Raw genomic sequence first — 22,622 nt, 5'->3', positions numbered from 1 at the left:
TAACAAATCGTATGCTATGCCAGTAAATGCAGTCTATCTGTACACTTAATTCTTTCCAGAATCAGATGCAAGCCCAGCAAAAATAAACCATCCGTAAAGCGATTCTTAATTTGTACCTTGCCCTAATGGCATTTTCATATTTTAAATCTTTTAGTGATTATCACACATAATAAGCACCAGAAATAATAAACAACACAAGTCTCAACTTCAATATGAATTTCAGGGATATTCAAATCAACTTACTTTAAAGTAAATATGATACAGGAATATTCTGCCTCTAATTATCACCAAGGGACAGCTTTCCGAAATGTCTGTATCTAGAGGGAACTTGTGGTTAGATACTAAATACCAGTGGGTTCACAGACAGAAATGGGCCATATTTTATGTAATGAGAGGTAGACTCCTTGGAACAGAGGCTAGTATTTCACAGAAACCATTATTTATTTTGTTCTCTTTTTCACATGTGCATTGGTCCTGTTCAAATATGTGACTCATTGTAGAGGAATCTATTTAGAGGACCATTATGGTGGAGGGGGTGTCTTATGGGTATGCTTACTTTCCATACAAATGGTAGTAGCTGAGAAGTGGCGATCTGGATTGACATCCTTTCACTATATATTCATTTGTATTTAACACTAAATCTTCGTGGCACTTACTGATACTGAAGGCCCAAGTCTCAACTTAAAACCAGTGCAAGCCAGTTAGAAGCTTCTTACATACTGCTGAAAATGGAATTTGTTAGGCACATGTAGTCTTTTATTAAAAATAAAAATGTATCAAAAATAAAGATATACTTTGGCCAGGGGTACTGTTTTGCTAAGAGAGATTCTGGCCTTTGTTGTGACAAAACAAAAAACCTTTCTCTGGGTTGTACATCTGTCACAGATTTATTTGGCAAGATGCATAGTTAATCTAGACTATTCCAGCAAATTATTATTTCAGCTAGTTAAACTAGTTGGGGCCTCTTTCACCACACCCTTAATATATAAAGATACTACATAGAAGAAATCTTTTTTAGGTGTCTTACTCAAAAATACACATACAGTATTTGTAAATTGTGGGTGTAAGAGTTGATTGTTTCCTGTTGGCTCAGATATGCAACATTACTATGTACAGTGGTACCTCGGGTTAAGTACTTAATTCGTTCCGGAGGTCCGTTCTTAACCTGAAACTGTTTTTAACCTGAAGCACCACTTCAGGTAATGGGGCCTCCCACTGCCGCCGTGCCACCGGAGCACGATTTCTGTTCTCATCCTGAAGCAAAGTTCTTAACCTGAAGCACTATTTCTGGGTTAGCGGAGTCTGTAACCTGAAGCGTATGTAACCCAAGGTACCACTGTATCCAGAATGGCAATTCTAGCTATCACAAACCAGGATAGTTGGTAGACCACAAGACTCTTAATCTCGGTTGTGGGTTCATGCCCCATGTTGGGCCAAAGATTCCTGGATTGTAGTGGGTTGAACTAAATGATCCTGGTGGTCCATTCCAACTCCACAGTTCTATGATTTGGTGGGGAAGCACTGTCTTCCTCCACAAAGACATGTCTTAAATAAATCCAGCAAAGCTTTATTTGTACCACCCAGAGTCTCTGCTTGCACGTGCATCCTTTTTATACAAGAGGGTATGGTGTCATTGGGAGTCAGGTAGGCAGCAGGAACCTAAAGTGTAAGAATGTGCCATCATTTCCCAACAATGTCCACTAAAAGAAATACTTAGCATCACTGTAACATTTTCCCTAAATAGTCAAAGCACTTCCCATACTTTATCTCAATAATCTTTCCAACCATCCTGCAAGACAGGCCAATGCTATCGTTCTCATCAGTGCTATTTTTCTGGAAAATGAGGTGCTAGAACTCACTATGAATACCTCCTTCATTCTCTCAGAATGACAATGGCGCACAGTTGAGAGGTGCCAGAACTGAGTTCCAATGAGTTCCGCCCGAAGAAAAGCCCTAGTTATCATATTTCAGAGCGAGGCTGTAATCTGAAACATGCTTCTTTGGAACCATTCCATTGAAATCCATGTCATATCATTTTGGGTCAGTATGGTTAGGATCAGCCCATGAGACAGTAGGATCTAGCCACTAGGTTGAATTCAAACCATGGGCCCCTTTGACAGCTGGGTAAGGCTGCCCAATCGTTGATAATCAGCATTATCAAGATGTCAAGCGCAGCATTTTCTTTTGCCTGTGCATTGTCTGAAAGTAAGCAATGCAGGCCGCTGTGAGAACAGGATGCTAGACTAGATGGATTTTTGGCTTGATCCCGGACTCTTCGTATGTTCTATATTATTTCAAAAACTTCAGATTTGTGAAATACTAAGACTTCCCATCATTACTTCACTTTTGACACCTATTAAATGTGTTGATCAATCTTGTTCTTCAAGAACACTCATGACTCAAAGCCCACTTCATACCCTATCAAAAAAAGATATTGATCACTATTCCAGAGACGGTAGCAACTATGAACTATTTACTTACTGTTTTGACTCATGGTGACAAACCTCCAGCGTGGGGTCATTATAAATAAAAGCCGCTTCCAGATCGTTGACTCTCACTCTGTATATCCTACATTGTTTACTGTTCAGCTTGATTCTATTCAGATTCGCAACTGTGGGAAATATTGTCAGCTCCACGTAACCCTGCACAGATTTAAAAGAACAACGTTTACACTCCAAAGCAATCTAGCTTTATAAATACTATTATAACGTCAAAATGAGTTTTCTTTTGCATCAACTGAAAGGTTTAAAAGCGCACCAGCTCTCACCAGATTGCTTCTCATACTGCTTGTTAAGGACACACTCTGTGTCAGAAGTGAGAAAGTAACAAGAGGAGTGCAATGTTCCCTTCAATCAACAAAGAATGTCCTATGTACTGTACAGCTAGGCTGACCAGATGCAAATGAGGACAGGGCTCTTGCATCTTTAGCAGCTGTGCAGAAGGAGGAATTTCACCAGCTGCAGCTTGTCATTGTTGCAACTATTAAAGCAGAGGTGGGAAGCCTGTAGTCTTCCAGATGTCCTTGGACTCTAGCCCCCATCAGTCCCAGCTAGCATAGCCAATGCTCAGGGAAGATGGGAGCTACAGTCCAACATCTGAAGTCACCAGCACCTCTTGCCTATATTAAAGGTACAGGAGCCCTGTTTGTGTGTTTGTTTTTTGGCCACCCTACATCCAGCATGAGGCGCCATGATTCTCCTTCACAGGAGAACTCTCCTTCACAGAAACTAGGGGGCACATTCCTACACTTTTCAAAACTTGTGATACTGCCTTGGGTCACATAGCTTGTGATACTGCCATGGCTCACAGAAATACATTAGTGCTTTCAACCAGCCACTGTAAATTAACGGAGCACACCTTATGACTTGGGACAAGACTTTAAAATGCTGCTTGTCCTGAGACACAACCAGACCTTTTGGTCTCTGGTTCTCCCCTTCCTATTTGTTCACACTTTTAACTCCAAGCTCACAGCAGCATTTATGAGAGCCTCCCGATTTTCCCCACAACTACCCTGTGAGTTAGGTGCCTGGCCCAACGTCACCGAGCGAGTTTCATAACTGAGAAAGGAATTGAAGCCACATCTCCTTGATCCAATTCCAGTGAAATCTATCACACCGTATCAATTCTCCCTGTGCCATGGTCCCTGCATCTTTTATTTTAATCCTGTTTCCTTGCTAAACCAGAAATGTTGTCATGGGCATACAGCACTGTGAGAAAATGTGGCCAATGAAAATGGGGACAGCGGGCACCAGGTCCTTAGAATAATGGATTAGGGAAGGTGTGGAGAACCTTTTACCAACCAAATGTCACTGAACTACACCCCCACCCCTTCAGCCCCAGCTACCATGGCAGGTAGCCAGGGATGATGGGAGTTGCAGTTCACCTGGAGGGCCAATGGTGGCTGACCTAACCTGCCTGATAATTTAACTGATAGGCAAAGCAATCCAAAGTAAACATGGAAATGCATGGAATTGTGGTGTTGCGAAGGAGGGAAGCAGCGGGTTCACAGATGCATTCCAAACCCTGCCAACAGAGAAGGTTGGGGTGGCAAGTTTTGTTTTTATTGCTACATCAGCTTCAGCCTGGTAGAGCTGAGGGGATCCACAGAGCTTCTGATCCAGCAGACCCCAGGGGACCAGGGCTCTCCCCCACCCAAAAAGGCCCCTTTCAAGGGCCTTCTGCCCACCTGACTGTAGCAGGGGCCACCACTGCAGAACCTTACCCACAGACAGTGCTCCTCTCTACCAACAGCCTAACTGCCTCCAGCCACCAATGGTTTATGTGTGTGCAGGGTGGGGAAGGACTGAGCTCTTGCATAGCTCAACATGATTACATCTGTACATGTAGAATAATTTGGGCGTTTTAGAGGGACTTTTAAGTATATACTTTTACATCACACTGTGAAGATTTGTCCACTAAAATTTCATCCGTGTTCCCAGAGAAGCTACTCAGATACTAAACCCAACCACAGCTCCTTCACAGTACATGTAAAGGTATAGCAACAAACAACTGGAGGCAGGATCACAATCCCATCAAAGCCTTCTTCACTTTGACCTAAAAAACAAAACCCCACCCTAACATAACTATTCAGTTCTCCCCCATGAAACCGAGGAAACAAGAGACACAACTTGGTTGGTGGCACTCATTCATCTGCAGCCCGGGGGGTAAGCACATAAAAACAGAGCATGTGGAATATATTACGGGTTCCTGGGAACACAAAAGCTCATGAAAAATGAAAGAATTTTGCACTGAAATACATCGATCTCTATCAACACAAGGATGTTGTGCTAGACCCTCCAAACAAGAATTCAGTCATTCATGTTTTATTTGCTCGATAACTCATTTCAGGAGACAGGAATTTTCTTCCCTCTATTTGTAAACATCGGGATTGACTACTGCAATGTGCTCTTTGGGACTGCTCATAAACGGCTTTCAGCACACAGCAACCTACCCTGTCAAGTGTGGAACAGTACTTATATGTTGATATCGTTCCACATTTTTTATGTAAATATCAATAAAAATAAGCCTATATAAAAAGGTGTGGAACAGTATCGACATATAAAACCTGAATAAAACTGCATCCTCTGCCTTTTAGCTTTTCAGTGTGATGGCACTGACTTTTAACACTATTTATAAACTACCATATCTACAATTTGTAGATGAAGTGGGATCATCACCCTGCCCCCCCCCAATAAAGAATTATGCAATGGCTTTAATGTTGCATATCTCAGGCAATACTTTTCCTGTTAAGAGCCAATCTGGCTATTAAGATCAAACACAAAAATCCTGTCAAAAACCAGCCACCTCAATATCAATTATACCAGAAAGTGGAACAAGTTTTTCTCCATAATGGTTTTGGAGTTGTGGAATTCCCTTCCAACAGAAACATACCTGAGCCTCCCTGTGGCAGCTTTTGGAAAAGACCACAATATTTTCTCTTTTAAGAGGGCATTGCATGTTAAGTGAATTTTATTATTGTCTTTTTATGATGTGTTTTGAAGATTTTATTTTCAGAAATAAATTTTGCTGTTTATTAACCTGGGCCCATCTTAAGCAAATAAATAACCAATGGGGAAATGCAAAGTTCATCTGGCTTTAATATTTGAATGGTTTATGCCTAATCTATCCCTGAGGTCTTGGCAGTGAAGCTGATCCTTCACACTTCTTAGGCGTGGCTTTTTTGGCTCCATAAACAATTCCCTGCTGTTGTGATTGCAATCATTTTAACAGGTTTCAGTTCAGGATAAACTCTCACTAAAGTCAATTGAGGTAGCATGAAATTTTAGAGCACTTCTACAAGCAAGCTGTAAAATAGTCAGTGGCAGTTGAAGGCCAGCTTGATGGTAAAGAACAAAAGGATGGGCTAGGCACCTAAAGAAAAGGATAAAACTCCTCTAGAATAACCTCTCTGACTACTGGTATTTTGTAAATATTACAGCAGAAATGTGAGGTTGTTTGTTGCCACAAACTGGGATGCATGGCATACATAGCATGAAGAAAACACAATTAACCAAGTATAAAAGTGAATCCCTTAATAGCCAGAAGATTAGAGGCTTAAGACGTAGACTTTCACTACGTTAATTAAATAGGAACATGGGGAGCTGGCTTATACCAGGTCACGCTATTTGTCCAACTAGTTCAGGACTGCCTGGTCCAACTAGCAGTGGCTTTCTAGGGTCTTGGACAGAAAGTATTTCCCATCACCTGGTACCTGGTTCTTTTTGTTGGAGATTCCAGGGACTGTGCCTGGGACCTCCTGTACACAAAACATATACTCTTCCTTCGAGCTCTATAGTCCCTTCCCCTCAATACAGTGGTACCTTGGGTTAAGAACTTAATTCATTTTGGAGGTCCATTCTTAACCTGAAACTGTTCTTAACCTGAGGTACCACTTTAGCTAATGGGGCCTCCCGCTGCCGCTGTGCCCCCGCCACACAATTTCTGCTCTTATCCTGAAGCAAAGTTCTTAACCTGAGGTACTATTTCTGGGTTAGCGGAGTCTGTAACCTGAAGCATCTGTAACCTGAAGCGTCTGTAACCTGAGGTACCACTGTATACTTACAACAACAGATTTTCTCTGGAAATTTATGTTGTTGATACAGACCACCTGGTGGGTTGTGCTGGGGAAAGGAAGAAAAAATTCAAAATAAAGATCTTGATGTGTATAACCTTGCAGAGAACTAGAAAATAAGTTATCAGACCATCTGTCTGCCTGCACTCATGTGTCACATAACAGATTTTAGACACAAGCCATCCTGGGCACTTCATCATAAAGAATTATTGCACCCTCCATAAGTGGCCAAGTATCAAGCTGATATCAAGTAAACAACGCCTATATTGTATGTGTGAGTATGCACCACATTTAACACTGCAACAAATAGAGAAGATTCCTTCTATATATACTGAGAAAATATTATAAATTGTTTTCTATTAATGCAGATAACATCAGTTGTGGGTTCAAAAATATCAGTAAATTTTCTAATATTCCATTATATACTCAAGCAGCTAGACATGTACAACTGAAGCTTCTCTCCTGGGTGGGATTCTAGTTAAAACACATCCACCCCAGCAATTCCAACCCAAAGCAGCCAACTACGATCATGCATTAGTTTTAGCACCCTTTTTCCTCTATAGTTCTCAGATTGTTTGGCACTTCACATCACAATTAGCCATCACCAGAAACAAATGTAGATAATTCCCAGTATTTCCTGTATCTAAAGTACAGTATTCTGAAGTCAATGCAATAGCATAACATGAGACGTTAAGCTGAGATACGGAAATATATTCTTAAATAGCCTCAAACCAATAGGAATAATAGACAGTGGCTGAGGCAACCCAGGCCGATGGAAGACGTATTTCATTGTTGTTGCTGTTGTTGTTATTACATAAAAATATTTCAGTTCAACTTGCTTGTGGATCATTCATGGTACTTTCATGTTCCAAGCAAATTTTGATGCCTAAGGAACTAAGGTCACAAGTCTAATTCTATGTATCTGAAAGTAGGCCTCACTGAATTCAACAAGACTTACCGTACTTTCAAGTTGAAATAGTTAGGAGTGCACTGTACATAATTACATGTATCAGGGAAAAACCAAAAATGCAGTTTCCCACATTTTAATGGAATTGATTTATATTACCAAACTAGTTGCTGAAATGCAACTTCAATTTCTCTCCAGTTTCCTCATCACAATGTAGTTTTTTTAAACAACCTGCAGCTTTCTGGACTCCAAAGGCCTATTGCGTCAGTTTAAAAACATCAACCTATGGTCATAAGAAAAGAAACAGTAGCAGATACTTATAATTTATAAGGTCTTGGGCTCTCAAACCCCTTGTCTCCTTTCTTCCTGTTCATCATAAATAGTAGTACTGAACCTTGATGAAAATCAAATACACATCACAAGCCTCATTAGCAGTCTTTTCAAAGGTAACTTTAATTCTTCCTTTCTTGGCTGATTTCTTCCCATTAAAGATCTTTCACCAGAAAATTTTAGAATAGTCCAAAGAAATGTCCAAAGAGGCAACATTCCCCATAAAGCATTTTCGGAGTGTGAATACTTCAGATTTCGGGAGACCTAACCTACTAATACTGACCTCTTAAATTAGGGAGAATTATATATGTATCAAACTTAGTATCTGTTGTGCAACTTACTGACATTTAATAAGGGAAGGGGATCCTTCCTAGAAAGAGAACTTCTCCCACCCCAGGTTAAAAGATGACGACTTCTGAATCCTCTAAAGACCTACCAAAGCAAACTAGATACATCTCTCTTTTTTGTGTAGGCATTTAGCTATTTACAACTGCAAAAAAAGAGAGATCTCTTGTCTTGTAGTCTATTTACTAAAGAAGCGACAGCAGTTTCCAGTGATTCCTGGCTAACTTGATAGGCGCACTTTTAGACCAAAAACTGATCACTGACTAGGTTTCTATCTGGGAGAAAAAATCCCAACATAATGCAGTATGCAACCTTCCTGATTTGTGGGGGCAGCATCTGGACCTAGGAGTGGGCGAAGCTGCTGCTGAGCTGCCCCCAAACTATCCTATGGGTTTGTAGTTACCCTTCCTTGAGCCAGGGCTGGGTACAGCCTTTCTCTACAAAGGCGATGCCAACAAGGGGACTCCTGATCTGAGAGGTCGCATCTGGTTTAAGCAGGTGCGTTGGCAGCTGTCAAGGTCTAGAGATATCTAGCCAGCATGGAGCCCGCTTCCTTTTGGAGCTTGTCTAGGAAGGGGGCGCTTTTCCTGTGGGTCTCCCAGGAGGATTCTTGTTTCACGGCAGGGATGTGTCGCTAGAAATGAGGTGGGCATGAGGGCTACTGAAGCTCCGGCTAGGAATTTGGGGCGCGGAGGGAGAGCTTGTTCCGAGGCGAGGAGCTGCCGCAACTTCAACTCCCGATTCTTCAGCGGGCGCGGCTGCCTTGTTGAGGGGACCCTCGCTAGTCCTCATGAAAAGCGAGTTGCTTTAGGGAGGCGGTGGGTGTCCTGTGAGGAAGAATGACGTCCGAGGGAGGCAACGGCTGCAGCTCGGAGGCCTCCTCTTAGAAGGGTCCCGCCGGGGCCTGAGAGCGAAGTCTGGGCGGACGGCGGCTCTCAGGAGGCGAGGCGTCTCTCTCCACGACCGGCGGCTCCCCTTAGGCCCGCTTCCAAGTACACAATCAGCGGCTCGCTTCTGGCGAGGCGGCCGCCATTTTGCTCGCAACCTTTGACCTCACGTTAAAGTGGGCGGGAAGGTCGTCGACGCAGTAGGTTTGTTAAACCCCCACCTCTCCCCTCGCGCTCCCGTTTCAGATTCGTCAGCGGGCCAATCAAGAGGCCGCGTCTCACGCATACGCACGAAAGCGAAGAATGCTCATGCGGAGCGAAACGAAGCCGCCTATTGGTGGACACCGTTACCACGGCGACCTGGATTTGCTTTGGGGAAGTAGCTCGCGCCCGTTGGGAAGCTTGAAGGTGGTTTGAGGGAAGAGTTTCGCGCTCGCGCGCAGGCGCAGTGATTCCTCCCTCAGGCTGCCCTAAGCAAGGGCGGAGGAGCCAGTTGGGAAATAATTCTCATTTTCAGAGCTTTTTTTAGTGGCTCTCCCTTAAGTTAGATGGAGCATGCCTAGGTTTTGTAACTTTCTGGCATAGGCGTCTTCGTTTTGCACCTCAGGCTGTGTCCCCTTTGGAAACAAAATTAATATTTTTGTTTGTATTTGGAAACACAATAAAATATAGCAGTAGCGCCTCCTAGAGAAGCATTCTTTGATCTGATTTGCAGATGTGCTTCTGAGCAGACTGTGCCTCTTTCCTTTTCATAGAGGAAATCTTCCCATTGACAGTTCATAACAATAAACCATCCATGCAAACGCCAAGAGTCCTGCTGGATCAGACTGTTGCTGTTTGCATCCTCTGGAGAGACAATGGAGTGCGCCTCTGGGGATGAAGTTACCAGCACCAGTGACCTTCCCGGGGTGCAAGCCTGGGCAGTGTGTCTGGAGGTCCTAGGCTGCCCCGACTACAAGACCCTCCTCCCTTGGCCTCACTGATGTGATCCAAAGGAAAACACAGCAATACTGTTTTGGCATCTGCTTGGCTGCAGGAGTTGCACAAAGCACCATCCAGCCATCTAAGGGACTCCACACTGGATTTGTGTAGGGTTTACTCCTGAGCCTTTTCTTCTCCCAGTGGTTTAGGATCAGAGTTTTCCTTCTCCTAGATGGCCTCCCTTTCCTGGTTGATGAGCCCCATCTGCTCTTCATTTCCCTCTGCAGCACATGCAGAAACCGCCTGCTTGAACGTTGGACCCCACTATTGGTCTCTTCCACTCAATCTGCCTGCCTGCGTCGCATGAAGGGTCAAACTAAAGGCCCATCAAATTCAGCATCCTGTTTCCCACAGAGGCTGATCATTCCCATAAGGGAATGAAGGAAATAGCCCTCTCCCATCATTGCTCCCTGAAACAGTAACAAGTTGCACCTGAATCTGTAATTGTCATACTGCTATCATTGTAACACACGTATTGAGGCATGGATAAAGTTACCCATGTAAGCATATCAACACCCTGTCGTGTTCAAATGCGAATCGACATTACCTGTAGCATGCTGCCACAGTGCAAAGTGTATTTAAAATGTGACAGGGCATGAGTGACGTGCTGCTACACAGGAGCATTTTAGCTGTGACTCACATCCAATGACTTTCATCCACAGCAAGGAGTCTACAAATAGGGCAAGACCTGTTTAGATATCATTGGCCAAGTCCAAAGAGATAGCATGGTGACTTGTTTCCCATCCCACCCCAGACCTGTATCACAAGCAGGTTTTAAAATTTGATTTTAATATGCCTTCTGAGACTGAGATGGGTTGCAATACCATGGGCAAGAAATATATAAACACCCCACATGTACACATATCTCAATTTCCTTCTTTCAGTGGGTTTTGTTACTGGCCCCTCTACATATTACAATATGATACTACTATATGCTTTATTATACATCAGTCCAAGAGATTTTTACCTCTGAGATTCCAACACAGCTTTATGAATAAGGTTTTAATAATAGACAGTTGCAGAACGTTTAAAGAAAGTATTTGTACACTGCATTTTTAGCTTTTCAAAACACTTCAGTTTTATCTATAAAATAATTCCAATGCTGGATTTCAGCATTGTTACATGATTAACAGAAAATCCCTAGGATTTTAACTATTGCTGCAAAAATCCCAACAACCCCATTCCAAATTTGAGCCACCAGTCTTTATGTTCTCTTCAGTCATTACTTCTTATGAAACGGGTCTTCTAGAATTATAAACTTTAAGTCCATTCTGCACTGAAGAACGAGCATATTTTGTCAGCAACGCACCAATCGTTTGCTTCTCTGAACATAAGTCCCTGCAAAAGAATACAAGCACTATTCATGCAACTTCAAAGACCACACAGAAGGACCATTTGCTTCAGTTACTTTTAAAACACTCCAATTCAAATTATGGATTTATCCCTAGTATTACAGTGCATCATATCAAATGCCACACACTCTTAACTGAAGAACAGCAGTGGAAACAAAGAACAAAGTAACAGGAAAAGGTGCAGAAGGAAATAAGAAAGTTGGGTTGTGAACAGCTTCAAAAGCAAGGAGACCTAAGTTTATTCTGCAAAAAGTGAAGCCATTCCATTAAAAGATATGAAGATGTTTGTGGTGAATTGTGCCCCGTGAAACAAAAAATGAGGTATGTTTGTGATTCTGTAACATTCAGTATTTTTATTACTTACTGTATATATGGAGCTATATCAGCTTCTGTCCATTTCTCCCTAATAGCGAATAAACTGTTAAATCTTTCCTGGTTATCTTCTGGTAAGTCTTCAACATTTAGGAAGGAAATGGTTTCTGGTCTGGAAGATTTGTCCACAAGAGCCAACCCCTTGAAATAAGAAGATATAGAAAACAGAATCATTGCATTTTGTCCTGCTCCTACTTTGAAGAGATCAGGGTTGGTGAACCCAGCCCTCACATTTCCTCATCCTCAAAAAGACCATAAAAGGTGGGTTTTGAACTCTGGCCTGATCCACTCCAACATACTGAGTCTCCTCCTGCAGAGCAGTTTTATTTTCTTCTGCCTTGAGAGCACCAGTTCTACACCTGACACACGACATTTCCATGGATGTAAACTGCTGGCTTTATTTTACCTTTAACTGGTCCTGTCTAGTCGTCATTCCTTCAGGGACGCTCTGCTGCCATACTTCTTGGAATTCTGCAAGACTGAATTTGACTGCGTTTTGTAAGAGCATCTGTGCCGTTGCTCTGCATATCTTCTCTTCATTCATTTCAAAGTAAGTCTCGCCTAGGAATGAGTATTAAGAACACAATAAATTATGGGTGGGGGTCAACTAAATTTTACTCACAGCAGACCCACTGAGATAAAGGAACATGACTAAATTAGGTTCATTAATTTCAGTGGGTCCACTCTCAGTAAAACATAATTAAATACCATCCTTTATCTGAATTCTTAAAAAAAAGCAGTCACTTTAAAAGTATGCAGTTTGGGCAAATTTGGATATATCGTAAGTGTGCCCTAACAATGTATATTTACCAGGGAGTATGCTGTCAGTTTTAGAGTAAAAAGACTCCACAAGTTAGGGAACCAACCACTGTCACTCTCCTTCTCCCTCACCCTGTGCCCTTTTCTCCTTGACTGAAGCTTGGCTGCAAGCAAAGCATGTGGCACAAACCTGGATTTAAACTGGATGATACAATGACCTATGCAGTGTGCATGAGAAGGTTTAAACTTCTAGGCAAGAATTTTAGACAGCAGCTGTGTTTCACAGCATAGGTATAAACAAACAGGTTGTCTCTATTACAGCTAATTTGGCAATAATGCTGCTGCTACTCACATTTGACCAGATACACTGTCTTCACTTTTGTCAACCCCTGCCTACAACTATTTAATCAGGTGCTTTAACATTATTACTTTTTTAAAAAAACATGCACTCATGGAACTAACTTACCTTCATCAATGCATCTCTTTCCATAACTCACAAGAATGTGTTCTATCATTTCCCTGGAACAAATGTTTTGTCTACTTTTAGTATATGAACAAAAATTATACTACCATATGTTACAGAATTTGGCCATCTCAGTTGATCCTCATATTTCTTCAGGTTTGAGGGAAAAAACAAAAACACCTGTACTTAAATTTGTAAATAGCAACTGGGTTTTCCCCATTCTCCTACTGTTTTCCAGAAACTGTGCCTATATTCCATTCGTTATGGTGCCAATGGGAACTCTTTTTGTTTGTTTGGGGATCATAGCTGCATAACTGGGGGTAGGGTTAAGCAAATCCCATGTGTTGATGTTCCACTCATAGCTGTCAACCTTCCCTTTTTTTGCGGGAAATTCCCTTATTCCAGCGCCATTTCCTGCTGCTATCCCGGATTGTTAGATATTCCGTAGACTGTCCCTGGGACAGGTGAGGCTGCTGATCCCTTATTTTTGAGGCTGCTGATCCCTTATTTTCAAATCTGAAAGTTGACAGCTATGGTTCCACTGAACATCCCCTCCAGCACCTGCTGATATTTTATGTATCTGAAGTGGTCCAGAGGATGGAGCTGTTATAACCAACAGAACAAGAGCAACTTCTGAATGACAAATGAAGGTGAGGGTGGGCCCTTCTATTCTGGACTAAAATTCTGGACCTTACATTTTTATGCAAGGGCTAACAAAAGAACTTACTTGGGCTCTAAAGGTCCGAGTTCTTGAAGACATATGCTTAAAGGGACCTTGCTGAATGGCCAGGACTCGGTATATATCAATTGTGTCACATGATTCAACAATTTCATCTCATAATCAAAGTCTAGAATCCGCCAACAACCTGCCAAGCAGAGAAGCAAGGTCATAATCAAAAAACAGCAGAAATGGTAAAACTTCTTCTATGAAAGTAGACTATGATCTTCCACATCTTTTTAAAGAAGAGGCACTCTAGCCAAGTACCCATTGTTATGATACCGGGGACAATTCATACACTGCAGAAATGTTTTGCATAGTTGTCCAAAAAAGAGTTCTCTTCTATGCACGCACGCACGCACACACACACGTGTGCTCCTCTACATGCACACCCAAATGGTGTTCAAGATTACAGCCTGTTACTTTGTCTCATTTGAAAATGGAACCCAATCTTATCTGCACAGCCTCTGTCCTGAAAAATGGAGTGCCACACAAACAACACAAAAACTGGCTTTTAATAAAAACTGAGGAAAGCCAGCTAGAGTAGGAATAAGAAAATGCTGTGCTACTTTTCTGGAAAAGAGAGCTTCCTACGGTCACCATAGCCACCATGGTCAGTCAAAATAAGATACGCCCATAATTATCCATCAAAATCCTTGCAAGTAATTTTAATCCACTCCTTTTCTTGTTACAATATAGTAGAATCAAGTAAATCAACCTTTAAAGCTCAGAAACCTTTAGATAAGAAGGAATTCTAAGAGACAGGGAGAAAACAATGCAAATAGACCCCCCCACACACACACATTAAAAATATGAGCTCCAGATTATCTCCAAATACCTTCAATTTGGCATGCTTTTAGAACCTTCAGTTGATCCATTATTTCTTCCTCACTTGCTTGGACTTGATCTAGTAACTCTTCTGTTGTGTACTGTAAAAGACACACAAAAGTATTAAGCCAATATTTATTCTCATACTAGACTTTATGACTATCTGTCTGTAAGGGTTATAGCCAATGAATTTATACTGTTAGCATGCAATGGGACTACTTCTCCTCTCCCTGTGACCACCCCCTTCTCTTTTATTAGGTTGGGGGAACCCCAGAATATATTGAGAGGGATGTGGGGAAAGTGAAAGTACTTGCACTAATGGGACAACTACATTTCCTTGGATACAACCCTGAATCTCCATTGACATTGATAATGCTACATCCCACAGTGGGAACGGGGTGTAGGAAAGAGAGATAATGTATATTACTCTCAAACTGGACAAGCATACACTGCACCAATCCCAAGTCCTTGCAGCATGCAAGTCCTATCTCAGCACATGCCTCACTTATCATAATGACAGATACTTAAGTAACAATGTCAAAAAGAGGAAACAAAAAACAGCAACCCCATCAACTTATTTTTAAGATTTGTGAAGTAATTCAAACTCTTTAAAATATAATTTTTCTGGCAACCTTAATTGTTTTGAATTATGTGTTAAATAGAAGTAGATTCCCATCTTCTTGAACACCATATCCACTAATCTGTTGGTTATAGATAAGCCAAAAGGAATGAACCTTCTGGTACTCTTGGAGCTAGCTTTATGTTTTGAAACATAATCCTTTGATAAGTAGCATTGGGTAACAGAGGTGAAACAGAGGATTCAAAGTTCATCTCTGCTGTGAGCTCGTTAGGTGACCTTAGCCAAGTCTCTCTCTCTCCTTTCCTACTCAGCTCACTTCCACCAACAGGGAGAGAATAATACACACTTTTACCTTACAGGATTGGTGTAAGGTAGGGCAGTGTTTAATACCACTTGATATTCACCAGTTACACTCATTACCTTGCAATCATTTAATAGCTTCATTTCTATTCTTTCACAAGAGCAATCTAAACTATGCATTTTTTAAAAGCTGATGCCCAAGAAGCTTTTCCACCAACGCCTCTCCCATTTTTACCTTTGATTTAGTTGAACTTCTCTCGTTTTCACTGTCTGGTCCTTCATAAGGATTTTCCATCAGAAGTTTCTTGAGTTTCTTTAACTTAGGTCGGCATCTTCTTAGTTCCCAGTAATTATTGGAGAAGCCTGCAATCTATAGCAATAGCCTTAATTGGAATTTGCCATTACTAATATTTAAATCTGTCAGTCGCAGACAGAGATCCCCTGATCAGCATCAGACCTTGTAATGAAAATATCAGGATTCCCCTCTGTTTGGCATATTAGATGCTCCTTCGGAGGGCACCTTTCCAGTTTCCAACAGAAGGTAGCCATTGAGGTGGTGAGAAGAAGAATGAATGCAAAAAGGAGAAACGTGTTCCCAAAAGCACCAATGAAGAAAATTTATAAGCTCAATGTGTTGCAGAACACAAGATCCATCTGTGGGATCAATCTTAAAAATTCAAAATGTTGTAGAACAGCTGAAGCTGCTTGCACAAACATTGCTGCCTAGCTGGCACTGTAGGGAAGACCCTTTTGCAGAACACATTTCTCCTTTTTCCGTTATTTATGGTTCTGTGCCTCCCTCCTGTTCTTTTTGTATTTGGGTGGTGCGCCAATGAAAGACAAATAGGACTTGCCCTATGGACGTGCAGGGCCAGAATAACTCCTGTATCTGCTTCATGGTCTTCTTGCCACCAAAATGGCAACTTTCAAATAGGAAAAGAATTCATGCTAGTGTTCTGTCACATACACTTTTTCTTTAAGAGAAATAAGATGCTTGTAAATCATGTAGCTAGAAATGGGGAAAAATAATAATGCTATGTATGGCACCTGATTTGAAACTGGGTCATCCAACCACCAAAACCAGCTCTGTGTTCTAATTCCTGTTCAGCCATTAATATTTTTAGGTTATCTTGGATCAATCCTTCTTATTCTGCTAACCCAAATCATAGAATTGCACTAAGCATAAGATAGGACCACCCCTTATAAACCACTTTGAATGCCATGGAAGGAAGGAAGGATATAAACGTGATATTTTTTAAAAGAGTATATAAATGGGAATGGGTTAGAACCTACATTTTCAAAGATAGTTAGCCATTTGCAGTTGGCTTCAGAAAAGTCTCTCACTCACACACAAAATACCTGAGTGTAAAGTATATTAGAAGCTGTCTTGTTTATACCAAGCTGCTCTGGAGTTTCACAGCCAGGTATGAAAAGCAATGTATTAGAGGTATCTGCAATTTTCATGTCATAGGTTTTATCTTTACTGCACAACACAGCATGTTCATCGCGGTCTCCACGGATCACCAGGCTGCAAAACAAAACAAAACAAAACAAGGCAATTAAATACAGAGTTACTGCAGCAATGGTTTGTTTGGGTTTTTAAAGCAGCATTTACTTCTGAATAGCAAACTTTTAAAATAATGAAAGGATGCTAGGTATCAATTGTTACAAACGATACTATATATCAGCATATTATGTATAAAAACAATGAATTTGATTTGCTCAATGTTAAAAACAAACAAGCAAAAAACCAGCCAAACTCTAACTTCATTCTCCCCATTTGATTCACAACATTTGGGCCCTAGTTCAACACATGCGTCACTGTGTTGTTATTTTTAACAACCCAGAAGTGCAGACAATAAGGCAGGCCACAAGTCTTTGCTATTTCAGTACACTTTGTTGTGCATAGACTGTACAAATATGTCATGCAAGTCTAAAGCTGCATCACTCTGCGATCTACTAAGGTGTAACCATAAGTATAAATGCTTACAATCCTGCATACAGGATGCATCCAATTGAAGTCACTAACCATCAGGACTTATTGAATAGCAATCTGATAAAACACGAATGCATTGCAACCCACAATTTCTAAATGTTGATCATCCTGCCTTGACATAAAGGCGAGTAAGGCAGTTCTCTTTTTTCCTCTGTAGTCCAGCCTTGAATCCCACCAGGGGGAAAAGGCTGGGTAAAATTAATGCATAATAATAATAAAATAAGTTTAATAACACTTTAAAATATATTTTTTTAAAAAAAACTGGCTGACACTTAAAGCGGGGCACACTTTCAAAGCGGTCTTTTCAAGTGGAAAATGTTAATTGCTCCAAAATCTGAAAAGCCAGTCATCCTGGTAAGGAAGGGGTGTCAATGGACTTGTACTGTATATAAAAACCGTGAGGAGCTCTCCACGTGGGAACTACCTAGGACATGCTATTAACCCTCCGGGCCGCCTGGGGTCGCCGTAGCCTAGAGCCACGCCCCACCACAGAGCCGAGTGCTAGAAAGTACCGTTTTACCCGCTCCCCCCCCCCGCAGCGTGCGCATGCGTACCTCCGCCCCGCTTCCAACTCGGCGCAAAGCTCCGGCTCCAGCTGCAAGAGGCGGCACTCCCCGGCGTCCGCCGCCTGGAGGCTGAAGCTGAGGCACTGCGCCGCGGGGAGCAGCTCCGCCGGGTCCAACTTGGCGACGTGCAGGGTGGCGTCTACTTCCTCGCGGCTCCTCATCCTCGTGGCGGGGGTGTGTGCGGCCCGTAACGGAAATAACGGCCTCCTCCCACGTCTCCTAGCAACGGCGCGCGGAGGAAAAGCGGCCCGCTCCAAAAGCGCGCCAAAAACCGCTCGGAGTGGGCGGGGCCTGGCGCTAGATGTTTCTCATTGGTAGGTGGGAGGGGACTTAAAGCGGCAAGGCTGTGATTGGGCGCGAGGGTGAAAAATCGCTGGTGTACTGAGCGCGCGGCTTTTACTTAAGGGTTGATCTTATGGTTCTTGTGCATGTTCGGTGAAATAGAAGGTGGGAGGGAGGGAAGATTATTATTTTTTAAATCCCTGTAAATTTTTAAGAAGTTAAAGCTTCTGTGTTCTCTGTTTTAAAAAATTACTCCTAATCCAGAATTATTTCACTAGTGTTTAGTTGAGATTCCTGCATTGCAGGATTACATAAGCCCTATGGTAGCCTCCAGCTGTACAATTCTATGAGTCTGTGTTGGATTATTTGCAATTAACTTTCCTATTTATACAGTATTCAAAACACAATGCTCTTCGCAGTTTACAGTATCTTTAACTATTTGCACCACACAAGCAAAAAAAAAAAAAAGCATGGAAGGGTTTTTGGTTTTTTTAAAAAGCAAAAGTTAAGGTTTTCCCATCTAGACCTACGCATATTTATGCAAATGTTAATCCAGTGAATTCAGTGGAGTTTACATATAAACAAGATTGCCAGCTGCCCATGAACCGGGCTTGGTGACTTAGCAGCTGCCAATGCAGTATCTTTAGGATTGGAATGGCATGATCCTGTCTGGCTGCAGCCAATAACCGTGTTGCAGCTTCCAGACCATTTTTCCAGGGAAGACACATGTAGGGCACATTGCAGTATATATTACCTCTAAATGGGTCAACACCAGACTGCCTCTCCTTTTGAGTTTGGGAGCAGATTAAAGGCTGTATAAAGAATGGTGTTTTGCTCTTCGTGCGGCTTCCCCCTGTGGTGAGCCACAGAGGTGCAGATTGGATCGTCTTCCTGGGCAGTGTGGAACAGTATTCCTAGGCTCTGGACCAGCCTCACCAAACTCAAGCTAGCCCCATGGTCCTCCTAAATGGAGGTTTTGTGTTTCGGCTGGAACTTTGGAGCACTTGTTTCTGGCACAAATCAGCTTTGTTTCTGGCACAAATCCTGGCAGGTGCTCTTGACAGGTGCTCACAGCTCTTGCGCCAAAGATTGTGGGTGCCCACAACGAAGGGCTTCAACTTTGCCCATTGACTTTGTGGGGCCTCATCCCCACAAATATATTATGGTGTTGTTGTTTAGTCATTTATTCCTGTCTGACTCTTCATGACCCCATGGACCAGAGCACACCATACGCTCTCTTCCACTGCCTCCCGCAGTTTGGTCAAACTCATGCTGGTAGGTTCAAGAACACTATCCAATCATCTCGTCCTCTGTCGTCCCCTTCTCCTTGTGCCCTCCATCTTTCCCAACATCAGGGTCTTTTCCAAGGAGTCTTCTCTTCTCATGAGGTGGCCAAAGTAGTCCCAGCTTCAGGATCTGCCCTTGTAGTGAGCACTCAGGGCTGATTTCCTTAAGAATGGATAGGTTTGATCTTCTTGCAGCCCATGGGACTCTCAAGAGTCTCCTCCAGCACCATAATTCAAACGCATCAATTCTTTGGCGATCAGCCTTCTTTATGGTCCAGCTCTCACTTCCATACATCACTGCTGGGAAAACCATAGCTTTAACTATACGGACTTTTGTTGGCAAGGTGATGTCTCTGCATAGTGGGTGCCAAAGCACCCATGGTCTCCAGTGCTCACAGCTTAGCCTTGTGGGGTGGTCACACAGATATGAAAGCAACAAGGGAAGCCTTGGGAATGGGCAGAAGTGTCTTGCTTTTCCTTTGTTGCTGCCCACTTGCAGATTGCTGTGCCCTTCCTAGCCACACGGTTGAGGCAAATAGCAACTGCCTGACCGTTGGTGACCAACTTGGCAACCCTTTGTTTATCATTGAAGATCTTCTGTTTCTCAAGGGGAGACTGTTATAGTGCAGGGATAGGTTATCTTTGGCCTTCCAGTTGCTATTGAACCCTCAGTTCTTACTTTTCCCAGCCAGGATTGCTAATGGGAAGGAATAGAGTGGTCTGAGAACATCTGTAAGACCACACATTCCCCACACCTATGAAAGGCACTCCTCAGTCTCATTCTATGCCCAAATAAAGCCACATGGGGGCAGACTGTTACAGCACACACAAAGTGAAACCTGTTGCATTGACAAACGTGAAACACAACTAGAAATCTACTCCAGAAAGCTCAGCAGATACTGACTGTTCATTTCCTGCTTGCTTTCACTGCTGGAGAAAGTTTGTGGCATGTACCTCCTCATAAAAACAGCAGCTGGATTCATTCTTGCAAATGGAGCACATTACAGTGGTGCCCCGCAAGACAAAAAACTCGCAAGACGAAAAACTCGCAAGACGAAAAGACTTGCGGAACGAATTAATTTCGTCTTGCGAGGCACCACTGTATTTGGGAATGGGATCACACACTGGCTTGTGGTCTTCAGCATGTGATTGTGTCACTGTCTTAATTCATCTTTTTGCAGAACTATAACTGTGAGCACTGACTTACCTATTGCAGAAGGGTGTGGGAAGGATAAGTAATGGCAAATACTTGTGCTGTCTGTCCATGTTTCAAGAGCTACTATTGCTTGGGTTTGCAGGATCACATTGGGTACACAGCTCCTTGCATGTACTTTTGGCATACTGTGATGCAGATGGTGCAGAATACTTTGAAGGGTAAGCATGACTTAACGTGTAGCATGTTTGTGGACTGCTGTAAAATGTACATATAGATTTTTGGTTTGGATTTGGTTAGCAGCCTCCAAAATGAAAGAAGCAACTTTAATAATAATTTTCAGACTTTTAAAAGGCTTGGTGATGATATAAAAAACAGAGGATTTTTGCCTCCTCTTTTGGTTTCTCGTGAGCCTCTGATCATATCAGTCAAGGCTGTTTGTGGCAAAAATGGAAGATGACTAGCACAGATAACCGTCATAAATTGAGGCAATTATAATGGGGCCGATTGACTTCTAGAGAAAGGAGGTGCTGGAAATTGCCCACAAACATATTGTGGGTTTGTCAATTGCCTAGTGTAGCTTGGCCTAAAAAGCTAGTTGTGATTGTTCTTTTAACCACAGGATGTCTCTTGTTTAGGTGTGACGAGTTTGTGAATTGTGTGTGACGTTCAACGTGTTTTGGAAATAGAGCAGAGTGGACACAACCAGTGTGGTGGTCCTTGGTATTAGTAAGTATTGATGTGTATAGAATTAAAATTCTAAATTTCTAGAGCAGCACAAAACCGTTAGATAAGATATCCTCTTAAATAGCAATATAAACCACAAGCTATCCTCTTCAATAGCAATATAAACTACAACAACTTAACGTATGGGGACCATAATATCTACGGAGCAGATCCGAAATGCAGCAGAGACAACCAGCCCCACCCATCCAATATACAAGTGTGTATTTGTAGATAGCAACTGAAGTGAGAATGCTTCCGCTATCCCCCCAACTTAAGATCACATTAGAAGGTAACTAAGGTTTATTTGCACATAATTGCAGGCTGAGGGTATGACGGAAGGCTCACAGCATTAGCACTCCCAACAGATCCTGCAACCTTAATTAGATTTCTAGTGGGACCACCAAAGCCATAGATTTGTATTTTGCACAGAGTAAGTCGCACTTTTGTCTCATGCAGACCTAGTTCAAGATTGCCAATCTCTTTTGTTGTCGGAGACTGGCTGGACGAAAATTATATTTCTGTTTTCCTAAACGTACATCATAAAATGGCCTAGTCTGCACATAATGCTAAGCCATGGGTTGTAAAATTACTGCTCTGAATACATTATTTGTTGTTGGTTTATAATCCTTGGTTTGTTTTAGCTATTGTGGCTTGGAGTTATGTCCCATCTGAGCATCTTTTCTTGATTTGTTTGGCCATTCCTTAGATCTTTACAAAGGAACAAGGCAAGAGCAGCTGGAAAACAAAACAAAAAAATGGAGATAAAGCTGTGGTTTATTTGGTCATCTGAGGGACAACTTGTGGTTAACTCATGGTCTTTAAAAGAAACCATGGCTGGACATTAAGTGTGAATCAGGCCAGTGAAGTGACACTGTAACAACCAAATTAGGTAGTTGCAAAGTTGTGATTATCTCCCTCGCCCCCAAATTACTCTTCCTAGGAGATAATCTCACATGCACAAGGTTTGTTGTTTTGTAATAGGCAGAATAAAATAAAAGCTAAACATAATTGAAACTGGGGGAAAATCAAGTTCTGGTTGCACCTGATCAAAATGAAGACTAAACATTACATTTGATAGACTTCACTAAAAGCAAAACTAGAGAACTGACATGATTTCATTAGATAAATGGAAGCAAAGCAAATAAACACATGGCAGAGAGTCTTATTTCTTTTGCTGAGCTGTCGTGCAATTACTTGCAACTGGTAAGTTTTTGAAGCGT

General features: G+C 42.1%; 2 protein-coding genes and 2 long non-coding RNA genes across 4 annotated transcripts in view; 2 read left to right on the top strand and 2 right to left on the bottom strand.

Annotated features, from left to right (window-relative positions):
• TAF2 (TATA-box binding protein associated factor 2) overlaps nucleotides 1–9,169 on the bottom strand; it is a 63,429-nt gene extending 54,260 nt beyond the window's left edge. Inside the window, exons 1-3 of the mRNA XM_081918670.1 lie at nucleotides 7,800–9,169; nucleotides 6,563–6,617; nucleotides 2,482–2,642 (exon numbers count right to left, since the gene is read on the bottom strand). Coding sequence (XP_081774796.1) covers nucleotides 2,482–2,642; nucleotides 6,563–6,617; nucleotides 7,800–7,855 — 272 coding nt within the window. The 5' untranslated portion in view covers nucleotides 7,856–9,169. The remainder of the gene's footprint in view (nucleotides 1–2,481; nucleotides 2,643–6,562; nucleotides 6,618–7,799) is intronic.
• Nucleotides 1–22,622, top strand: part of LOC309374270 — a 251,011-nt gene that overhangs the window by 161,596 nt on the left and 66,793 nt on the right. The window lies entirely within an intron of this gene.
• Nucleotides 7,907–18,212, bottom strand: DSCC1 (DNA replication and sister chromatid cohesion 1). Its single transcript, XM_081918915.1, has 9 exons — nucleotides 17,944–18,212; nucleotides 16,753–16,921; nucleotides 15,629–15,763; nucleotides 14,524–14,614; nucleotides 13,695–13,833; nucleotides 12,971–13,023; nucleotides 12,152–12,306; nucleotides 11,738–11,886; nucleotides 7,907–11,359 (listed from the first exon to the last, which is right to left on the bottom strand). Exons 1-9 carry the CDS (start codon nucleotides 18,114–18,116, stop codon nucleotides 11,251–11,253), a joined length of 1,173 nt encoding a protein of 390 aa, XP_081775041.1. The 5' UTR covers nucleotides 18,117–18,212; the 3' UTR covers nucleotides 7,907–11,250.
• LOC309374223 lies at nucleotides 18,165–22,482 on the top strand. Its single transcript, XR_014170416.1, has 2 exons — nucleotides 18,165–18,269; nucleotides 20,705–22,482. It is a non-coding gene; the product is annotated as an uncharacterized lncRNA (long non-coding RNA).

The sequence above is a fragment of the Podarcis melisellensis genome, assembly GCF_964234715.1.
Source record: "Podarcis melisellensis genome assembly, chromosome: 7".
In the NCBI taxonomy this organism is placed as follows: domain Eukaryota; kingdom Metazoa; phylum Chordata; class Lepidosauria; order Squamata; family Lacertidae; genus Podarcis; species Podarcis melisellensis.
Note: the sequence above shows the minus strand (reverse complement) of the source record. Positions and strands in the feature narration are given on the sequence as shown.

What these genes read in the sequence shown, in the direction of transcription:
- DSCC1 (XM_081918915.1), bottom strand. Translation starts at nt 18,116, where the DNA reads ATGAGGAGCCGCGAGGAAGTAGACGCCACCCTGCACGTCGCCAAGTTG. An exon ending in GAAGTTCAACTAAATCAAAG is followed by an intron (nt 14,615 to 15,628) that starts GTAAAAATGGGA and finishes TGTCTTTTACAG; the next exon opens with TACACAACAGAAGAGTTACT. An exon ending in CTAGACAGGACCAGTTAAAG is followed by an intron (nt 11,887 to 12,151) that starts GTAAAATAAAGC and finishes TCTTATTTCAAG; the next exon opens with GGGTTGGCTCTTGTGGACAA.